Below are 21,567 nucleotides of genomic sequence, written 5' to 3'. Positions count from 1 at the left end.
CATGTTCCTGTTTGCTCTCCATGGCCTTCACCACATCCTGTCACTAACAGAAAAAACTCCTTCAACAACTGATAATGAGTGGCAGGGAGGCAACAGTGGAACTTGGTGTGTGGGTTTGTTCCCTCTGTGCCATACAAGCTGAAGTTCAGCTAATGCCCCCTAAGCCAGCTGTTCAGAGCCCTGCTGCTTTGTCCAGATGTGTTCCCTACTCATAACCTTTTTGCACAACCTTGGTTTTGGCTAGTCCTTTGGATCCCGGCCATCTTGCAGCAGTGATGCCCAACTGACTGCCTGGCTCTTCCTAAAGACCTTTCCAACCCACCTCCACAGTCCACTGGGCCCCTTTCTCCCAACAACCAAGAAGGCAAATGGGTGGACCAAATGGGTCTGCCAGACTTCACTTCCTCTCTCCACCCTATTTGCTGGCATTCCAGTTTCTTCACCGCATACGGCCCTGCCCTGCTCTTCGAGGCGACCACCTTCCAGTGTGCTCCAGATATTGGAGGAGCTGCCTCTTCTTCCTAGGCCTCTGGCTGGGTGCACGACGCCCAGTTCTGCAGCTGCCATCCTCACAGCTGTTTTCTGCCCACCGCAAGGCAAGGGCCAAACTCCAGCAGCAGCACCACACTGAGCTCACAGGCACCCAAGCAGCACTTGCTTTCTGCAGGGTTCTCTTCTACTTATGACACTGACCACCCAAGACATTGCACATTTCCCTCACTGTTGAACCCACACAGACATTATTTTCACTGAAAAATCTGCAACTGCTCCTGGCAACTTAAAGAGGTAAAGGGTTTCTAGGGAACAAGGTCTGCTTAAGACGTAGGCCCTTCTTGAGCCCCTCCTCAAACAACAAGAGATGAAGATAATGACCAAGAGCCTGGGAGAAAACAAAGAACTTTGACGCACTCCCCTTCACCCAAAGGTGACAAGAACTGGTTCCATCTCCCTGAAAGCTATGGGGGAGGGGGGGGACTGCTCTCAAGAGCACAGAGAAAACGATGAGGGGAGATGGGGACAAGTCCACTGGTCTGTCTCTCCAGAGGCAGCCCATGTGCCACAGCAGGCCAGGCAAGCTTCTCCAGCCAGGCTGCCACCCTTCCTCTCACTTCTGGGGGCTCCCAATCCCAGCCTCTCCGATTTCTGGTTCATCCATGAATTGGCACACAGGCACAGAGTGACCCCAACTAGAGTTCCAACAGCTTCCCCTAGCAAGCAGACTGTCAGTGGAGCAGGGTAACAGCAAGTCAGAGGTCTTGACAGTTTCATTCAGCAACCTGAGGGTCCCATGTCACATTCCAAGGTGCTAGTACTCAAGGGACTCATTGAGAAAGGCCCTAAAGAGCTTTGGGCCTCCTCTGGCCACTGGTCTTGCCTCCTGAAGGAAGTGGCTCTTCGGTTTAGGAGAATCACTGCTTTCCATCATCTGCGCTTTTGGCTCTAGCCTCCCTAAACCTGCCCCTAAGCAGTTGCCACAGGCCAGCAGAGTAGTTGACCTTTAGTGCAGCCTGGGGGACTAATGGCCACTGCAAAGCTCTCGTTGCAGAAGGAAGAGGAAGATGGCAGCCCCCTAGAGCAGCGGCTGAGGGTCTCCCTCCAACGGAGGTTCATGGACCAGGGCCTGACATCAGAAGCTAGGAAGAGTGACAGAGTCTCCCTTCAACCCTTGGGGAAAGGTGCTGAAAGTGACTGCCTCTCGGAGTGGGGCTGAGTCCAGCAGTGTGCGCCTCCATTGACAGAAAGCACTGCTGAGCTTCAGCGGGTCTGTGAGGAAAGTGCTGAAGCAGCTGCTAGAGCCGGTGGGCTGAGAAGCCGTGCGCACTCATGGCCCAGGGAGTTCAAGGAGCTGTCTGCCAGCAGCACATTCTGAACGATCCGCTCCCTCTCTCGTGCGCACACTCCCCCCCCCGCCGCCGCCTCTCAGCTAATCAGCTACTGAAAGAAGAGCTCCCTCAGCCCTGCCAGCCGCTGTGCTCCCCCCCACCCCGCTCTCCCGCCGCCTCCACAACCCCTGGTCAGCTGCACCACGAAGAAGGGAAGTGCGCTTGGAACAGCCGCTGGCTCGCCGAGGAGCACTCAACGCGCCGTCATTCATTATCCACCGACAGATGGAATAGTCATTGCGGGAGGAAGCAGAACCAAACAAGAGCCCCAAACTGCTTCCTCCCAGTGAGGCCTTGACAGCCTCTCCAGCTCCTGGCCATTCATCTCCGGGCGGCTGAAGGGGAGGGCTGCTCGGTCTGCCCGGCAAGCGCAAGCCCTGCAGACAGCGGGGGGAGAGGAGGCGGGGAAAGAGGGAAATGACCAGGAGAGCCAGGGGGCTGAGGATTTCCTCCGCTCCGACACTCAGCCTGCTGCTGCTGCTCCTCCTCGGGACATCTTTGCACAGCCGGCACCTCTGCTCTCCCCAGCCGCAGCAGTGGTTGCTCCTTGACAGCCAAGGCTGGGTGCCGAGGGAGACGGGCCAACAGGCTGCACCGAGGCGGAGCGAGCCGAGCTGCCTTCTCCGGGAGCATCCAGCCAGGCCACGCCAGGAAGCCCATTTATTTTGTTGTGTCTCTTCCCAGAACACCCGAAAGAGACGGAGCTGGGCGGCACGCCAGGCCCAGCGCTGCAACTGCCAACTGAGCAGGAGCTCAGTGGGAGGAAGTTGAGTCTGTGCTCAGCACAGGGGCAGCCACGCAGGCCTCCCTCTGCTGCTTGCTAGTCTGCAGCACGGAGCGACAAAGGCCCACGCAGGCCAGAAGTGCAGAGGGAGCACAAGCACTGCCGGAAGGGCAGGCGGGCAGGCAGGCAGGCGGGTGGGAGCCAAGCCACAGCACTGAGACGAGGAGGGGAGGAAGCAGAGGCACCCCTTCCCACCACACCTCCACAGGCCAAGGCAACACACACTTGCCAGTCTCTGCTTACCTTAGAGCTAAGCTTAGGACACTGCCAAGAGACACGCTCCCTCACACCACGGAGATGTTTCCGCAACAACAAATGGGGAAAGGAACACGGAGGAGAGGGGACCCAGAGCGGGGGAGTCGAAGGGCAAGGAGCTGCGCTCACCACACTGGAGCCCTGGCCCCGCAGCCAGCAGACTCTCGCCCTCCCAAACCTGGGAGGTATCCGGAGCTGCCGCCCTCCCGTTCTCAAAGGCCGAGACCGAGGCTGCTTCTGCTCCAGGCCCCAAGCGTCACACTGGTGTGTAGAATCACAGCTGGGGCCCCGATCATCTGCACAGGCCCAGGCCTTGCAGCAAGGCTGCTGCGGCCACCCCGTCCCATCTTCACCAGACCTCAGTGGCTGGGCACACCTGGAGCTGCAACCAAACCGGAAAAGGCCCCAATTCGGACGTGGCTGCTTTTGCTTGGCAAGGGACAGCAGCACCCAGAAGAAAGCCTGCCGGCCAACCCACACTGGGGCTGCTTTGGCTGGTATCACTTAGTGATGCAGCTGCAGGAACGATAATCCAGCTGGACAGAATTGCCTTGGGAGGGAGACCAAGTGCAAAGCTAGAAGACGGGCTTCTTTTTCTAAATCCATGACCTCATAGCAAAACAGCTCAGCTTGCCATTTCCCTTGGAAAAGGGCAGAGGAATGTGCCCAGACCGAAAGCCCAGGCAAGGCAAAGGGGGCAGGAGGGAGAGAGTGCAGCAAAGCAAAGAGCAGAGGGGGGGGGGGGGCGGGGAGAGAAGCCTTTACCCAGCATTCTTCTGGGGTGGGGAGCTTCCACTGGCAGCACAATCTCCCCACACCAGCTCCACGCCTACCCCCATAGATGGACTAGGCCAAGTCAGCAGCTGTGCGGGGCGCCAAGCAACTCACAGCTCGGATCTTGCCAGGCTGATTCACACCATGGGCTGATGAAGCCCAGCATCCTGTTTCCAGCAGTGGCCAGTCCTGGTTTTTCCAGAGGAAGCAGAGGGATAGGTGGGTGGGGGGCCTGCTGAGTCCAGCCTTTTCTCCAGCTGCTACCACCACATGTCTTCACACCCATCTCATCACCCTCAGTGCCGCCGCCGCCGCCGCCACCAGGCTTCTGGTCCTTCCACTGAAAGCTCTGCACCTCTCAAGCTCCCTGTCCTCTCCACACTGTCCCCGTCCCTCTGCCAACGACACCCTTGCTTCTCGCTGCAGCCCTTCTCTCTTCTCCAAGCCACTTCCCAATTCCCTAGCAAAGCCTCTCCTGGCTCAGCCAGTGCTTGCCTTCACTACTTCCCCCATCTCATCACCAACCTTACCCTCTCCCTCTACTGTAGCCTGCCAGGCTTCTGGGCAGGGTCTGCCACACAGCTCCTAGGACTCAATAGCACTTATGGTTGTCATGGGGAAATTCATCTGCTGGCCTCTGGCAGACGGGAATTTAAGGACACTTGGCGGCTGGAACCTGGCACATTCTTGTGAGGTTGGACAGTCTCCAGGATCCCAGGGAGGTCACAAAGCAAAAGAGCAAAGATGGAGGGATTCATAGGAGTTCAGTCAATAACATCCTCATAGCAAGATGTGAGGTTCTAAAGGTATTCACTGCCCCAGCCCCAGCCCCAGAGTAGGGCAGTGCTGGGCTCTGGGGTGCACTTAGAACCTACCTGGTGCCTGGCTGGAGCTGTGCCCTCACCTTGCACAGAGGTCAGGCACAAAGGCAGGGTCCTAGTCATGACAGATTTTGCTCAACCAAACTTTGTGCCCGCCCAATGGGACTGGATCAACAGCTGAAAACCCACCCTCTCATAACATGCACAGTGGCACAGGCTGTATGTATCACAGGTATATCCCCCCTTTCTTCCATCTTAAAACTCCAGGCAGTTTAAGTGTCCCTGAAGGCTGCCAGGCAGGCCAGCCATCCAGGCATTGGCCCGATGACACGTGTTTAGCTTGAGCACAGCAGCTGTAGCATGACCCCTGAGACCACGCCCTGGGATGAAACATCCTGTGGGGGTGAAAAGGGGCTAAGGCATGACCTCCTGATTCGGAATGCCTGTATTAGACTCTCCTATTCTTTCTGAACTATCCTGCTTGCTACACCTAGTGCAGAGGGGAAAGGAAGGGGAAGAGCCCCCAAATCCTTACTTGCAGGATTTCAAGTAAGGATTGAAATGCAGATTCTTGAGACTGCAAAATCTCATTGCTGTGCTTGAAGTTTTCAAAGTATGCACTTAATGCTCTTTAAACCTCCCTTATGGGCTCATAATCTGCATTGCTCAAAAGAGGTGTTTGGTCCCACTCTTTCAGTGCAGGTCTGTGGATGAAATGAGACTTCAGAGCTATGAGAATGGTTCAAGATCGTGGCAGCAATTCCGGACTGATTAGCCTGGACTAAATGGGGCTGAACTTGTGTTTTGGGGTCACAATGCAATGAGAAGCACACAATGAAAGCACATCCCCAGCACAGGAAGCAGAAGCACTAGGATTCTCCTGGAGGAGAGATAAATACAATTACAGAGAGAGAGGGAGGGAGGGAGGGAGGGGACAGGAGAGGCAGGAACAAAGCCATTGGAAGCCGCTCTGATGTCAACAGGTTCTGAATCAGTGCTCCCCCTCACTGGGGCCCTGAAACAGGACCAGCTGGGGAGGGGGAGACCTTGGATTTCGGCATGAAAGCACTGCATCCCTGGGTTATGCTTGAGACGTTACACAAGCGTACATTTTCTATGGCCATATATTTCATTACGCTCTCAATCTCTATTCCAGACCCAGCACTGCTGCAGCTCCCACTCCAAACCAGGAGGGCTCCAAGTCTGTGGATGCCCCAACAGCATGACTTTGCTGGGCCTGAAGGGTGGGCAGGGACTTCATTCTGCAAAGTCCCTTGGACGCCAAATCCAGCCCCTTGATCTCCCATGGTTCTGTTCTGCTTAGAACCCCAAAGTGTTGATACTTTGGGTTTCTAAAAATGGGATGAAAGTCCCATCTGCTCCCAAAACTCCCGCCACACACTCTGGCCCACTAGTGCAAAGACTTCACGACTGTTTCCTTCTCCCTTCTCCTCAGTAGCCCTCGCAGTCTGCCCACCTTCCGCACACAGGACACCTGGCTCTGGGTTCCCAAAAACAACCATTGCAGCCTCTTTAGCAATCTGTAGAAGACAGAGAAGCCTCCCGCTGCCCCAGCCCTTTCCCACTTGACCACCAACTCAGAAATCCCAATTCAGGGGCCTCACTAGCCAAGATACTTACTTCCCTGTGCCCTGTCTTGAGTCCCCTGGAGGCACCATGGATTCAAGAGTCTATGGAAACCTGGTCCCTCGGACACTTACTACCTTTTGTACAACACTCGCATGTGTGAACCACCCAGCCAGCTCTAACATTCAAGAAGCCTTGAATGCTTAGCTTAAGTTCTCTACCTAAGGAACCGCCAATCTCTGGGACTGGGTGCCAGAATGAGGATGGGTCAGCTTGCACAAAATTGTAGATGTGCTTCAAGCCTGATGAAGGCAGGCCAGGCAAAGGCTGATGCTGTCATGGGAAGGCGTAGTACTTTCGTCAATGAGTGGCCACACAGCTCTCTTTTTAACATAGCTGTGTTTCGTTTTAGCAGTTTTTAAAATTGAAGTTTTATTACTGCTTTTATCTTCTTGTTAACTGCCCTGGAGTGTTCAGAAGAAGGGCAGTATTAAAATACAGTCAAGAGATTGGGAATGATGAGTGACAGATACAACAGGACCGAGGGCAGGGGCGGTGGGGGGGGGGGATGAAGAGGCTGCTGGAGCTGCTTTTTCCTGCCCTTGGGGTGGAAAAGGATCTGAGGGCTGACGACAGCTGGAGGGCCAGCTCTGCCCACCCCTGGCTTAGGAGGTGCCATGAGGAGGCCTGGCAACCAAAGGCTAGACATTCGAGCCTATACCCCAGCCCCCTTTGCCTCCTGCTTGCAAAAGAGGCACTCAGCTAGCTATTCCACTGTGTTACAAAGGATGGACAGTGCCGCAAGACAAGAGATAAGATGGCTCTCTCCTTCCTTTTTAAACATAGGATGCCAACAAAGTATTAGATTTTGCAGAACCTAAAGCTTTACGCATTCTTTATGCATGACTTCTTAGAGAGCTGCTTCAGCTAACAGCAACAGCCAAGTTCATGTGCTGCTGACCAGAGCTTAGCCAGTCCCTCTTTCCATGTGACACTGAAGCCCACCACAGTCAACATGGAACACGTTCTGCCCCACAGCCTCAAATTCGGAGGTCTTCATGCTTCCTTGGTCTATTCTTAATGGCTTTCAACCTGCTCAGAGCAGTCATCTAGGTATATGACATTACCTCTACTTGTTCGCTCTTCCTCCAAACTAAACACACTGCTCCAGGCTTTCCACTTTTCTTTCTAGGCCTTTCTCTGAGGTCTCCATTGTTTGGCTCTGAACTCTTTCTTGTTGGTCAAAATCCTTCTAGAAATCCAGAACTCAAAACTGCCCACAGTTATGTACTTTCTCTTGCACAAAATGATTTCTGCAGCCATGGTTCTAAGAGCCTCTGACAAGGCAGCGCATCAAAAGTTCATATTCAGTCGGTCCTCCACTGTCACCTCCAGACCCTTCTCTGCAGTGATGCTGCCTACTCCATTCTCTTCAGCACTCTGGATGCTTCTCTGCCTTGAGTTTACCACACATGCCTTTATTTGGGCTGGAAATAAAGTTGGAAATGTTTCCAACTCAGTGTTCCAACCAATCAGATCTTTTTCTTTATTTACTTTTTGTTTGTTTTTTACAGCAGCCCAGAAAGCAGCAGCCTCTTAAATCTCACCCAAGAGAGGGCGAGCGGCAGCCTCTCGTCTCAAATCTGATGCAAACCATCTGAACTGCACCATCGTGCCTTTTCCCAAGCTATTTCTCACTTTCCTGTACCAAGGATACCCCACGGTCCATTTTTTTGTGCCCTACATAGAAAGCAGTGAATGGCCATTGCCTCCAGAAGGCTACGCAGACACCACACATCCTCACCCTGAGCTCTGCAGCTTCTGACATTCAGATTCTCTCTTTCTCGCGAGGCCCCAGTAATGGGCAAATGCCAACCTGACCACACAATCCATTGTTCAGATAATAAACCTGGGACCCCAGCAATGGGTGAAAAGACGCACATGCAAAGAAACCCAAACACAGTCTCACACAGAGATGGAATTCTTGGGAGAGACAGGGATCCAACCTCGCTCCCCCTCCCCGCCCCACTCTGTCTTCTCCACAGAAAGCCCTGTAGAATTTGATGGGCTCAGTACTACACAGGCATGCCAGCCACCATCATCCAAGGGACAGCGCTCAGTCTTACCTCCTCATCAGAGCTGTCTTCCACATATTCATTCTCCAGACATGGTTTCTGTGGTTCTGCTCCTGTCTGCTTGCTCTTATAGCATGATGGTGCTTTCCTCTTTGAGACCTCACCAGCCTGTAAGGCAAGGCAACAGAAAGAGTTACCCTGCACTGGCAGCAAGAGGCTGCATTGTGCACATGTACCCAGGACACCTCTGCAAACAATGTGGAGTGGCCAGGGGCAACCACAGAACACTGGGAAGGTCGGAACCTGCTGGCCCTTGGAGTCATGCCTGAAACTAGGGCTTCTGAGCCTTGCCACTTGCAACCCAGTCCAGATGCCCAGCAGGGTCTTGGCACACAGTGGAAACACCACTCCACAAAGCATTAGTTCTTGCAGGACTGCTCTGCTAGAATGCTGTCCACGATCAAGCAGTGAAACAGCAAAAAATGCCCACCAGAAGCTAATACACATGGAGGAGGTATGGACAGGGCACTTGTGGGGGATAACAAATATCTGGCTGTTTGTATTCATGTTAGCAGTTCACTGTCCACGCACAGTCATTTTCTGCAACCTTGAGAAACAAAGGTTGGGCATCAAGACTAATGCCATCTTTGTTCTGGATGCTGTGTGTGTTTTCTTTTGCAAGCAGGCTTGTTTATTCTGGCAAGATTTCCACTCTTCTTTGGAGCCTGGCAGAGGGTGGGAAATCTCCCAGATGTTGCACTAAGCCTCAGAGAAACTTCAGAGCAGCTAGAAGATCAAGGCTCTGCCCTCACAAGTAGCACAGAGCTGGGGAGGAGGACAGGGCTGGCTTTGCTCTTGGACTGGTCCTCAGAGACACCTGGAGCACCTCAAAAGATCAGCCTGACATCACAGTTAAGACCACATGCTCCCACCGTGGGTGGAGAGCAGGGCCAGCCAACATCTGTGGAGCCTTACCTGGCAGACGGGACACTGGAAGGGGTTATTGTTCTCCTCTTCTCCTGGCTTTCGGCCGGGATCAAGGCTATATGTTAAAGTGGCATGAGGACAGAAGCGTGTGTATCTGGAAAAATTGTTGTAACCTACTCTTAAGCCCAGGGGACAGAGCAGGCTATAAATCCAATAAATAAGTAATATTTGACCGTCAACCCAAACTATTATAGGCTGCTTGATGCATGATGGTCAGGACTTCTCCTTGGAAACAGAACTTGTCCTTTTTTCTCCTGTTAAAAAGTTCTGTTCTTCCTTGACCCACAGAAAGTCACATCCCACAGGACTATCATAGTACACTTGACCGCATTATCTTTGTAAACCGCCCCGAGCCATTTTTGGAAGGGCGGTATAGAAATTGAATTATTATTATTATTATTATTATTATTATTATTATTATTATTATTATTATTATTATTCTGCTTCTAGGCAGGTCACTTGGAGAGCTTGGCACTTGTGCATCTGACAACCGAAGTGTGTGGTGCGTAACACCAGGTACAACACATGCTAACTGTACACAACCAGCACCACAACATCTTCCTTCTCCTCCCCTGTATGGAGAACCATCAAGCCCAGAAGACTTCACTGCATGCAGTATTAAAAGCACAGCCAATTCCCCTTCTGTGGGCCAAAAAAATCTCACTGATCCATGGCTGCAAACTGAAATGTGGATTTTTATCCCTTCCTCATAATACTTAAAACTCTGGGCCACCCAATGAAATTAATTTGCAGATGATTCAGGATAGAGAAAATTAAGAAGTACTTCACAGAACGCACAATGTATTCACTACCATAGGTTGAGGGGATGGCTACTCCCTTGAGTAGGTAGGAGTCAAGTTTCATTCAATACCTTAGAAGCAACAGCTGCTCACCACAGTAACTGTATAGAACCTCCATGTTCAGCTATAATCTCCCTCCAAATACCAGGAGCAAGATGGGCTGTTGCCTTCATGTCCTGCTTGGGTCTTTCCAGAAGCATCTGGCTGACCTCTGTGGGAAACAAATGCTGGACAAGACAAACTCTTGCTCCGAATCCAGCAGAGCTTTCCTTGGGTTCTTCTGTTCACCCCGGGCTCAGGGCAGAAAATGCTCCGCACTAGGATTCCAGCCCTGGCCAGCCTGCCAGATTCCAGCCCCCGGCCTGGTGTTCCAGACTGCGCCTACGCATTGGCCTGGCGTACGGGAGCAGGCACAAGTAAAACGGCACATCCTTCCCTGGAAAAGCGATTCACCCTCTTCCCCCGCTCAGAGGGGACCCAGCCTGGTGTGGGATTTACCGGAGGATTTGACGGAATGATCAGAAAAGCAGCCCTACAAAACACCCCTCCTGAGAGTAGTCAAGTCTGTACAGTGTGATCACCTTCTGTTGTGAGCAACCCACCAACACAGCCCTTTGTGCCGCCCCCCTATCCACTTCCACCCTCCTGGCCAAAAGGAGAAAGTGGGGTGGGGGGCCTAGCAAGGATAGGGCCAACTAAAAGATGGGATTACAGCAAAAACAAAGCCTTTATTAAAGTCTTTGAAAAAAGGAGCTCGGAGGTAAGTTTTTTCCCAGGCTTTTGGCACCAAAAGGATTTTGTCTGACTCTCCCTCCCGCCCTCCCCCATTTCCGTGCTTCCCCAACAGTCCATGGGTTTGGAGCAGAGCCCCATGCTGCGGAAATGGGTCAAAGGTATCACAAGCCATCCTAGGTAGCCAGGTTGTGCCACAGAGGCACCAAGTCCCCTTTCTGCATCCACATCCATCCGCAGAAGCATCTCGGCCAGCTGAGGCAGGGCCAGTGCCTCATCCCTACCTTTCAGAGACAGAAACCTGAGTTGCTTCTCAAGATGACTTTATTGCAAGACAGCTGAATCTGTGTGCTCATACTGCAAAGGAGTCCAGAAGTTCACCTGGACAAGCCACATTTATGTGACAGATTCAGACAGGAAGGTCACACAACAGCTACTGTCACCACCTCGGCTTGGAGCAACATTCCGAAAAACTGGTAGACACAACACATCCCTTAAGACTTCACCTTTAAAATGGAGGCGCTGGAAATGATGCTCTTTGCTTTTCCAGAAGAGGACACAGTCTCCATCCAAAGGCCAGTGATGCAGCAAGCACTGTCCCTCCAAAGGCGGCAGAGGCCTTCAGGCTACACGCCAGAGCCTGGCTGCCAGAGCCGAGTCTGCTGCAGGAAGCTGGGCAAGGAGGCCACCAGAGGGCAGCATGCAACACCAAAAAAAACAACAAAACCCAACACGAGAAGGGGGAAAGGCGGCCAGGAAAAGCAATCGGAAGGAGTAATTGCAGCAGCAGCAGCAGGGGCTTCCAGGGCAAGGAGGTCAGGCTGCTGTGCCTGTGTCTGCTGACTCAGCAATGCTGTGGCCACCGGAGGAACACTGGCTGGTGCTGAGGACTCACTGCATCAGCAGCAAGCAGTCTTTTCCGCAAGAGTGCAGGGCCAGCACAGCCACCAGCCAGTCCAGTGGAGACCAGCCTCTTCCCTGGCTCTTGGCCATCCTGCAGAGAGTCCTTTGTCTCGGCCAAGACCTTAATCATGCTTGTACTGACCCTCCTAGAAAACTCACAGGAGGCTCTCTACTTTTAAATGGTGAGGCTTGCTCGCTAGGAGATAACAAGGTGAGCCACACCTGGAACCGAATGGGTGAGAGAGGAGGTCATACTCTAGAACCAGCCCCAGGACAGGCAGAGGAGATCTTTTCCAGGGAGGCCAAAAACACCCATCACAGTGCTGGAAAAACCCACAGCATCAGAACTGCCTTGCAAGATCTGGCAGGATGCTGGCTTGTCTAGCCCAGCATCCTGCCTCTCCAGCGGCCGGCCAGATGCCTCTGGGAAGCTCACAAGCAGGGCACAAAAGTGATGGCCATTCTCACAGCACTCCTATGTATCTGGCATTCTAAGATATACTTCCTCTGAACATGGAGGTTCCACTGGCCTGTCACAACTAAGAGTCGCCGAGAGACATCTCCTCCTCTGAATTGGATCTAGTCCCTTTTAAAAGCCATCTAAACTAGTGAACGTTGTCACTCCATGTGAAAATACAGCTTGACATTTATACTGTGTTTTTTTCTGAACATTCAACGCATTTCAAGCACAGGCCAGTCCTCAGAAGAGTCCTCTCCTGCCCATAGTTCAGCTAGTGAGAAAACTGCCTAGTGAGTGCATCGCTGAGGTGACTTCTACACCAGATTTCTAATGGATGTCATCAATCAACCCACTTTGCTGGATAACCCCCAAATTATTTACTCTATGTGAACAAAGGTGGCTTCACGCCAAGCCCATGCAATCCTGAATGTGCCTCTGAACAAACCAAGGAGTATCAGCTTTTGCTCCTCACAGTCAGATACATTTAAGCTAATTTTTAGCTCCCTATTTCCCAAGGGATCAAACAGAATGCAACACTAACCCTACTGCTGCCTATTAAACCCTCTCACTCACTCTCTGGCACTTTGGAATGCCTTGAACAGACTTCTGGATTATTTATTCATTTATCTGATTTGTAGACCGACCTTCCAAAAATGGCTCTGGGCGGTTTCCATCCAAAACAGCTCTGAGGAGACATAGGTCAGCCTCCTCTGGGCAGGAGTTGCAGAGAGTCACCCTTGGGACTATGCATGACTGCCAGGCTCCCTCCTTGCAGATGCCAAGAGGCGGCAAGCTGCCCCCTTCCCAGCTCCTGGCATGTCTTGAAGTCTAGATGAGGCCAAGTCCCTCCTCCTTTTCAGGGCAAATTATTTTAAAATCCAAATCCCTTCCCCCAGGGAAGTATGCCCCCCCACCCCCACCCCCCTTCTCTTCATAACTACTCTGCAAGGTAGCTTAAACCCAGAGTGAGGCTAACCCAAGGGCACCTGAATGAGCTTCACAGCTGAGAAAGATTCGCACTCAGATCTCCCTAACCCTGCATTTCGCTATATCACATTGACTCTAGAGGCGGAAGCTGACCACCACTTGTGAGAGCCTGCCAGAAGCTGCAGCTGCCTTGCCTTGGGTGCACTGTTCCTTCTAGCAGGGATTCCCAGATGTTGTTGACTACAACTCCCAGCATCCCCAGCTGCAACAGCCTTTGCTTGGGGATTATGGGAATTGCAGTCAACAATAGCTGGGAATCCCTGCTAGAGGGAACACTGCTTGGGTGCCATTATTTTTGTTCCTGTTTGCCTGTTTGTTGCTGCAAACAGCACAGAGTAGCCACCTAATGGCGGAGCTGGGAAATGACTTGATTAGCAAGCCAGAGGTTGCCAGTTCGAATCCCCATTGGTATGTTTCCCAGACTATGGGAAACAACTACGGTATATTAAGCAGCAGCAATATAGGAAGATGCTGAAAGAAGGCATCATCTCGTGCTGTGCGGAAGGAGGCAATGGCAAACCCCTCCTGGATTCTACCAAAGACAACCACAGGGCTCTGTGGGCGCTAGGAGTCAACACTGACTCGATGACACACTTTACTCTAAAGAACACAGAACTTCAGCAGAAACCAATGTATTAAAAATTGCCACGACCCTCCCAAAGCCTTCAGAACGCAGCAAGTGACGGCTGAATCAAATGCTCCTCAGGCAAGCCCAGGGCTAAGCATCTCACCTTACTACCCACCCCGCCGTTTCCAGAGGCATTTTACTGTCACCAGTCAGGGTGGGGTCCACTCTCAGCCCACCCTCCTCCCCAGATTAGAACCAGCAGCAGGCTGTTGCCAGAATTATGCTCGGGAAGAAAGGCTTGTCCAGTCTTTGCCTTGACCCAGGAGACACTAACAAGGTCTTTAGAATCCCAGGCAGGCTTTAGAGCAAGCAGCAGAACTGCAGCACTCACTGGGGCTTGTGAGCTCCGTTGCTGGTCGTCAGTTGTCTATTCCATTCTTCACACTAAAGCTCCCCAGAATCCCTGCCAGGTTGACTGACTGCCAAGCCCTGATGAATAAGACTGATGACAGAAGCAGAGAGGCCTTGCATAATTCTTTTACTATTATTATTATTTACAAGGCACTCCGCGTCAGGCTCTCAACACAGTCAAAACTTACTGCCTAAAGTCAAGCCAAAGAGAAGAGAGCGTGGTGGTGGGAGAAGGAGGAGAGCAACGCCACACCCCACATGCAGCTGTCTGTGCACACTCAGCTCAGCTGCAGAGCATTAGAGCCAGAGCACAGAAGGCAGCTGGGCTGAGAGGCTATCTAGTCATTGACGGCTGGTTCACCGACAGCAGGGAAAGCTCCCAGGTCAACTATCAGGGCATCCCAGGGAGGAAAAGACTACAACAGGGGGCCCACAGAACCGACTTCTCTACCTAGTAAAAGGGAAAGACACACTTCAGAACTGCTCAACAGCCAGGTTCACCAGGGGAATCATGCCTTCCCAACCTCAGATATGATACCCAAGGGAAGAAGAGTTTCTACCCTCCTTTGTGCCACTTCAACTATTTGACTGCCAAAGACTATTCCCCAGCTTCATGAGAAAGCAAAACAGCCCAATGGCAGGCAATGCACACTTTAGAAAGTGCACATGATCTATCCCACCTCCCCGTCACCACAGGGTGGGCGGGGGGGCCACCTTCAGAAATCTGCAGAGAGCCAACCTCCAACTGAGAAAGCAAGCGGGTCCAGAAGTCACAAGGGAAGAAAGACAGGCCCAGCTGCAAGAGAAAGTGCCCTTGTGGAAGGGCTGACATTTGAGCACATGACAATGGCAACGGCTTCTCTGTCTTCTCTGTCCAGAGGAGAGCTGGTCTCGTGGAAGCAAACATGACTTGTCCCCTTAGCTAAGCAGGGTCCACCCTGGTTGCATTTGAATGGGAGACCACATGTGAGTACTGTAAGATATTCCCCTCAGGGGATGGAGCCGCCACTCTGGGAAGAGCAGAAGAAGGTTCCAAGTTCCCTCTCTGGCAGCATCTCCAAGATAGGGCTGCGAGAGGTTCCTGCCTGCAACCTTGGAGAAGCCACTGCCAGTCTGTGAAGACAATACTGAGCTAGACAGACCCATAGTCTCACTCAGTATATGGCAGCTTCCTATGTCTTCAGGCCTGAAGGTTGCTTCTGTCTGTGCTACCCCATGACTTCCTTTAGCAGCCCTAGGGGATGGGGTGAAAGGGAGCTGCAGGGCAGACTGGCTGCCAGCATCACTATCAAGTGACATAAGGAACTCTATACTCAGCTAGAAGATGAGCAGCTAGAACCCTTTGCTTTATGGCCACTCCTGGAGCTGTCTTGAGCATCCACAGACCCAGTTACCATGCAAACATCAAGTCAACTGGCTGGCTCGGACATCAGGCAAAACTACAGTTAAATCTTGCTCCTGCACAACATCCCCAAGCAGTGGGAGCACGTGCTTTCTTCTCCTCTGCCTCAGCAATTCTCAGAAGAATTGTGTTTCTGAACTGGAAACGAATGAAGATAGCTCAGGATGCCTGTACTAAGAGATTTCAAATTTATTCTAACCAACTCCCCGAAAATAAAACTGAGTTCTGAATCCAAGGTTCACCTCTTCCCTAAAGGTGGAATCTTTTAAGCTTTCTCTTCCCAATTTAAGTTCTGCTGTCTCTAACAAGTGAGGAGGACAGATATGCACATTTGATTTCTGGGATTATCATCTCAGCCCTCTGAAAGGCTCAGGGCACAGATCACATCACAACTGCTTACTCTATGTGGGAGGCCTATTCGTTTTTTTCTGAAATCATGGAGGAAATAAAGCTAACCTGCCCCTTGCTTTCATCTGTTCCTAACAAGGGGTTAATTCAGTCTGAAGCAGGATTGAGCCCAAAACGTTTCGGAGGCCATTATAAAGGCCTCCGAAACATTTCAGCTGGGGTGTGTGTGTTTCGGAGCCGGTGGGGGTTGTACTTTAAGGGCAGGGGAGGGTGTACTCATCCCTCCCGCTGCATTTCCCCCGCCGGTGCTCTATTATTTTAAGCCCCTCGGGGTGGCAGCGTTCCTCCCTGCCTCCCCATTTCCCTCATTGGCCAGAAGTAGTGACCGCGTGTGTGCCCGTTGCACACACACGCAATGGGCGCAAACGTGGTCACTACTTCCGGCTGATGAGGGAAACGGGGCGGCAGGGAGGAATGCTACCGCCCCGAGGGGCTTAAAAATAACGGAGCGCTGGGGGGGGGGAATGTGGCGGGAGGAGTGAGTACACCCTCCCCCGCCCTTAAAGTATCATCCCTGCCGGCACCGAATAAAATTCGGGCACATCCCTAGTCTGAAGTGTTCAGGGCAGCATTTAAATGGTACATTCATTGGTTGCCTTGTTCTCTTCTAATCTAAATGTGACTTTTCTGAGGTTGCTTGAAATCTTTGCCAATATGTAGCATGTTCCACATTTTTGAATGAGCTCCTATTACTACAAGAAAGCAAAACTGAAGACAAACCATCCTAAACTGGTTATCCTCAACTGGTTTACCATGGAAGAAACAAAGCAACCTCCAGATCTACTTTCAAGTATCCATATGGTTAACATCCAAGGGGAAATTCCCCACAGCATATCCTTCCTCTGGGTAAAAAGTTCCCAATTATTTAAGAGCTCTTAATATTTACAGGCAGTCCTCAGACCTATGGCACAATTGGGACCTGAAAACTATGTCAAAAAGTCTTAACTCGGAACCATTTTTCCTCTAAGAAACCATGTCATAGATGAGGGTTTGGTTCTGAATCAAGGCTTACCGGATACCCAATGCTTTTCTATTGCTCCCAAAGCTGGTGTTGGATCAGCATGCAGCAGAGACACTGATGATAGAGAACAGAAACACTTTGCCACCCATTCTCTTTCTGGTTCTCTCTCACTTTTCCATGGAAGGAAGGGAGGTGACTGGGTAGCTTGCCTTCATCTCCTCCTCCTGGGCAATGGTTAGACAGGCAAGGAAGGAAAGTGGGCAGGAAGCCGCGTGGGAGCTGGGAACAGGCTGCACCAGCACTGTAACTGAGCCTGGGGGAGGAGCCAAAGGGGCAGCAGCAGTACTAGTGGGCAAATCAGTCCATCCCTTCGCAGCTTCAGAAGTAGCTGCCGATGATGCGAGCCTGAGCCACCCTTGTTGCCGCCTCCTCCTCCACTAGCCCAGGCACCAGCAACCATCTAGCAGAGTCTCCCCTCTCGTTCAAAGCTGAAACAAGAAGGCAGTTTACCAACATCTTGTGCCATTTGCCTTAACTCGGAATTTCTTAAATTGAGGACTGCCTGTAGTCAACACAAGGGAAACATTCATTCAGGAGGTTGGATTACTGCACAGTCGTGGGAATTTATTCTGTTTACAGTACACACACATATGCATGCACACAAATGTTTTCTCTATACTATTCTTATGGGAACCATGATGGGAAAATAGTCTCAGAAGTATTGTCATCAAGTGAATGTACAATTTCTTTCCCCGGGTTCAGTTGTTGTTGTTATTTATTTGATTTGTATACCGCCCTTCCAAAATGGCTCAGGGCGGTTTACAATTAAAACAAACCACTAAAACAGTAAAGATCTAAAACAGATTAAACACAATATAACAGTTAACAATTTAAAAGCATTTTAAAACAACAATTAAACAATTACAGTAATTAAAATCCTGAAATTGGGTTTTTAATTTTAAAATAAACCAGATATTAAAGCCCCCAAAATTTAGGAAGCTGAGAAAGCTTGGGTGAAAAGATGGGTTTTCAGGTGTTTTTTGAAAATTGCCAGAGATGGGGAGGATCGTATCTCAGCAGGGAGCGTATTCCACAATCTCGGGGCAGCAACCGAGAAGGCCCATCTCTGTGTAGCCACCAAACTAGTTGGCGGTAAGTGGAGACGGACCTCCTCAGATGACCTCAATGGGCGGTGGGGTTCATAATGAAGACAACGCTCTCTTAGATAGTTGTTACACGATGCTCACTGGATGACCTTGAACCAGTCACCACCTCTCCATCTAGCCGGGGGTCTCAAACTGTGGCTTTCCTGCCAATGTGATGGCCTTCCCACCATCCCTGTCTACTGGCCATTGTGACTTGGTGCGATGGGAGCCATATTCCCCTGGTCTAACCAATATAACCAGTTTGTTGTGAGGATAAAATGGGGTGGGGTGGTGGGAATCTACACTTCCCTAGGAGTGTTGCCCTGCCCATAGGAAAAGCAGGACAACAGTGAAATAAATAAAATAAAATAAAATGAACAGAAGCACAGCATCACAGATACTATGCACTGACACCCATACTTACATGCACATTTTCAGAGTGATCCATGCCCTTCAACTTCTCCTCAACTCCACTGTCATGATCATCCTCCTCTTCCTCTGTGATGCTGTCGCTCCCAGAATCCTCCAACCCAGAGAAGACACTTTCTTCACTGTCTGTCAGATCATCACTTTCCCCATGTTGCTCCTCAAGGGCTGGGGTGCTGAAGAGAGGTTGCTGAAAGGAAACCACAAACATCAGAGGACTGTACATCCAATGAGGCCTAAATCCCTCAAAGCTTGTGAATGCTCCCCATGAAGCTGAATGCCATTAAACAGTTTTATCTGGTCCCTAGTCAGGATCGGCATGCTACACAACTGACCATCTATTTTGTGGTCAAATATTCTATGAAGCCAAGAATTCCATTAAGAACAGCTGTAGCATCTAAAAAACTAAAAAAATTATTTCAGCATAAGTTTTTGTGAACTACAGCCTACTTCATCACATGGCAGGCATATACATACACACAGGGAAGGGTTGCTAAAAATAGAAGATTTTTCAAAAATTTAAATTGGATTTTTAAAAATTCGTTTAAAAAGAACTTAGGTAAAAGATATCATCATGAATGTTAATCACAACTTCTAATTATATTCCATGAACATGTGAACAGCAGTATATGGGGATTAGCGATCAGACCTGATCAATCCTATTATGGAGGTGGTATACATGCAACACACACACACACACACTCACACTCAAGCCCTTGCCATCCGCCCGCCCCATCCCCTGCAAAAGTGCAAAGGCATTAGGCTCACAAGTTATGTTTAACACTTGTGCAAGTGTTCAGTGTACACAGGTACAGATCTGTACACAGGTACAGTCATTCACATGTTATGCTGAATGCAGGTACAGAAGTACACTTCCCATGCATTTGAAGGGCCTGTATCCAGGTTCACTTTTTAAATGAACACAAGTACACTCATCACATAAACATGTGTACAAGTGTACAGACATCTGAATGTCTGAATTGGGCTAAAGACCAATGAATGGAGGATTTGGAAGGAAGGAATAGGTCTGAGCAAGGAGGAAGAGTCTGTCTGGATATAAACGCAAGAGATATGGGAGGGGAATAGAAGTAAAACCAAAAGTGAAAAGAACATATTCATGTAGTCCTGAGGAAACCTTTCCCAAATGTATCCTCCATTGTAAAAGGGAAACACCTATTGTGGCAGCAGGTCATAAGAGACCCCATTTGGGAATATTTTTATGAAGTCCCTGTGCCTGTGGATAAGACAGGCATATGTGTGTAATGCAAACAATGCAACAAAGAAATGCAAGGCCTGGTTGCCTGAATGAAACAGCATTATGAGATATGTGCACCTACTACAGTGTGTAAAGTAAAGTGTGCCGTTGTCGACTCCTGGCAATCACAGAGCCCTGTGGTTGTCTTTGGTAGAATACAGAAGGGGTTTACCATTGCCTCCTTCCGCGCAATATGAGATGATGCCTTTCAGCATCTTCCTATATTGCTGCTGCTCAATATAGTTGTTTCCCATAGTCTGGGAAACATACCAGCAGGGATTCAAACTGGAAACCTCTGGCTTGCTAGTCAAGTCATTTCCCACTGCACATTTAGGTGGCTTATTACAGTGTGTACCTACCTTCTAGAAATGAAACCTGCATCTATCCATGAATATGTATTAAGGTTTTATTAGACAACAAGAATGTACTTTTACTAGAAAATGATGATTAAATGGAATCTTCCTGACTAGTGATTTAAACTGTGATATCATTAAAATAGAGTCCTCCTGTGAAGTGATTTAAATCGAATCATCCCTGACACAGGGACAGAGAAAAAGAAAGAAAGCAACTGCAAAAGTTGGGGTCCAAGGGCAATGAGATGGAAGAGACCCAGCCAGTGGCCATCATCATGATGTGAAGCTAAAATGTAAGCGGTAAGGACAGTGCTGATTCACAATTCACAGTGCTGATTCAGCTCGTTGAAAGTGTCGACTCAATGTACAGCAGCTGTTTTTAAAAAAGGCCAATTCCATGCTAGGGATCATTAGAAAGGGGATTGAAAATAAAACTGCTAATAATTATAATGCCCTTATACAAAACTATGGTGAGGCCACACTTGGAGTACTGTGTACAATTCTGGTCACCACATCTAAAAAAGGACATTGTAGAACTGGAAAAGTTGCAGAAGAGGGCAACCAAGATTATCAAGGGCCTAGAGCACCTTTTTTATGAGGCAAGACTACAACACCTGGGGCTATTAAGTTTAGAAAAAAGATGACTGTGGGGAGACATAATAGAGGTCTATAAAATTATGCATGGGGTGGAGAAAGTGGATAGAGAGAAATTATTCCCCCTCTCCCATAACACTAGAACCAGGTGTCATCCCATGAAATTGATTGCCAGGAAATCTAGGACCAGCAAACGGAAGCACTTTTCCACACAACGCATAATCAACTTGTGGAATTCTCTGCCACGAGATGTGGTGACAGCCAACAACCTGGATGGCTTTAAGAGGGGTTTGGATAACTTCATGGAGGAGAGGTCTATTGCAGCTACTAGTCGGAGGGCTGTAGGCCACCTCCAGCCTCGGGGGCGGGGTGCCTCTGGGTACCAGTTGCGGGGGAGTAACAGCAGGAGAGAGGGCATGCCCTCAACTCATGCCTGTGGCTTCCAGCAGCATCTGGTGGGCCACTGTGCAAAACGGGATGCTGGACTAGATGGGCCTTAGGCCTGATCCAGCAGGGCTGTTCTTATGTTCTTAATTGCAGTAACAGTGGATAAAGCAGAGATTCGAAATGGCAACTTTCTGCTTGTTAGTCAAGCATTTCCCCGCTGCGCCATTTAAGGTGACTTAGCTACCTTACAGGGTTGTTACGATAACAATACATTTAAAGCACTTTGAACAAGTATTATTACTAGACCACAGTTTACTTTTACTAAGACAGACTTTTGTTTAACAGTTGCTGTTACTTTGCTTTATTTCTGCAGCCATTATTTTAAGGAAGTGTGCAGATGGACCCTGTGATAGATTTATTTACATACATTTATATTCCATTCTTCCTCCAAGGAACTCAGAGCAGTGTACATGACCCTGTGAGGTAGGTTAGGCTGAGAGATAAATGACAGGCATAGAGTCTCTTCAGTGAGTTTCATGGTTGAATGGGGATCCGAGCTCGGGTTTCCCCAGACCTAGTTCAACACTCTAACCACTATGCTATGCTGGT

The 21,567-nt window shown here is 50.0% G+C and overlaps 1 protein-coding gene across 1 annotated transcript in view; it reads right to left on the bottom strand.

Moving 5' to 3' along the window:
• Positions 1–21,567, bottom strand: part of BOP1 (BOP1 ribosomal biogenesis factor) — a 92,366-nt gene that overhangs the window by 68,924 nt on the left and 1,875 nt on the right. Inside the window, exons 2-3 of the mRNA XM_053244695.1 lie at positions 18,368–18,559; positions 8,231–8,347 (exon numbers count right to left, since the gene is read on the bottom strand). Coding sequence (XP_053100670.1) covers positions 8,231–8,347; positions 18,368–18,559 — 309 coding nt within the window. The remainder of the gene's footprint in view (positions 1–8,230; positions 8,348–18,367; positions 18,560–21,567) is intronic.

The sequence above is a fragment of the Hemicordylus capensis genome, chromosome 4 (genome assembly GCF_027244095.1).
Source record: "Hemicordylus capensis ecotype Gifberg chromosome 4, rHemCap1.1.pri, whole genome shotgun sequence".
In the NCBI taxonomy this organism is placed as follows: Eukaryota; Metazoa; Chordata; class Lepidosauria; order Squamata; family Cordylidae; genus Hemicordylus; species Hemicordylus capensis.
This window is presented reverse-complemented; position numbering and strand designations above follow the sequence as displayed.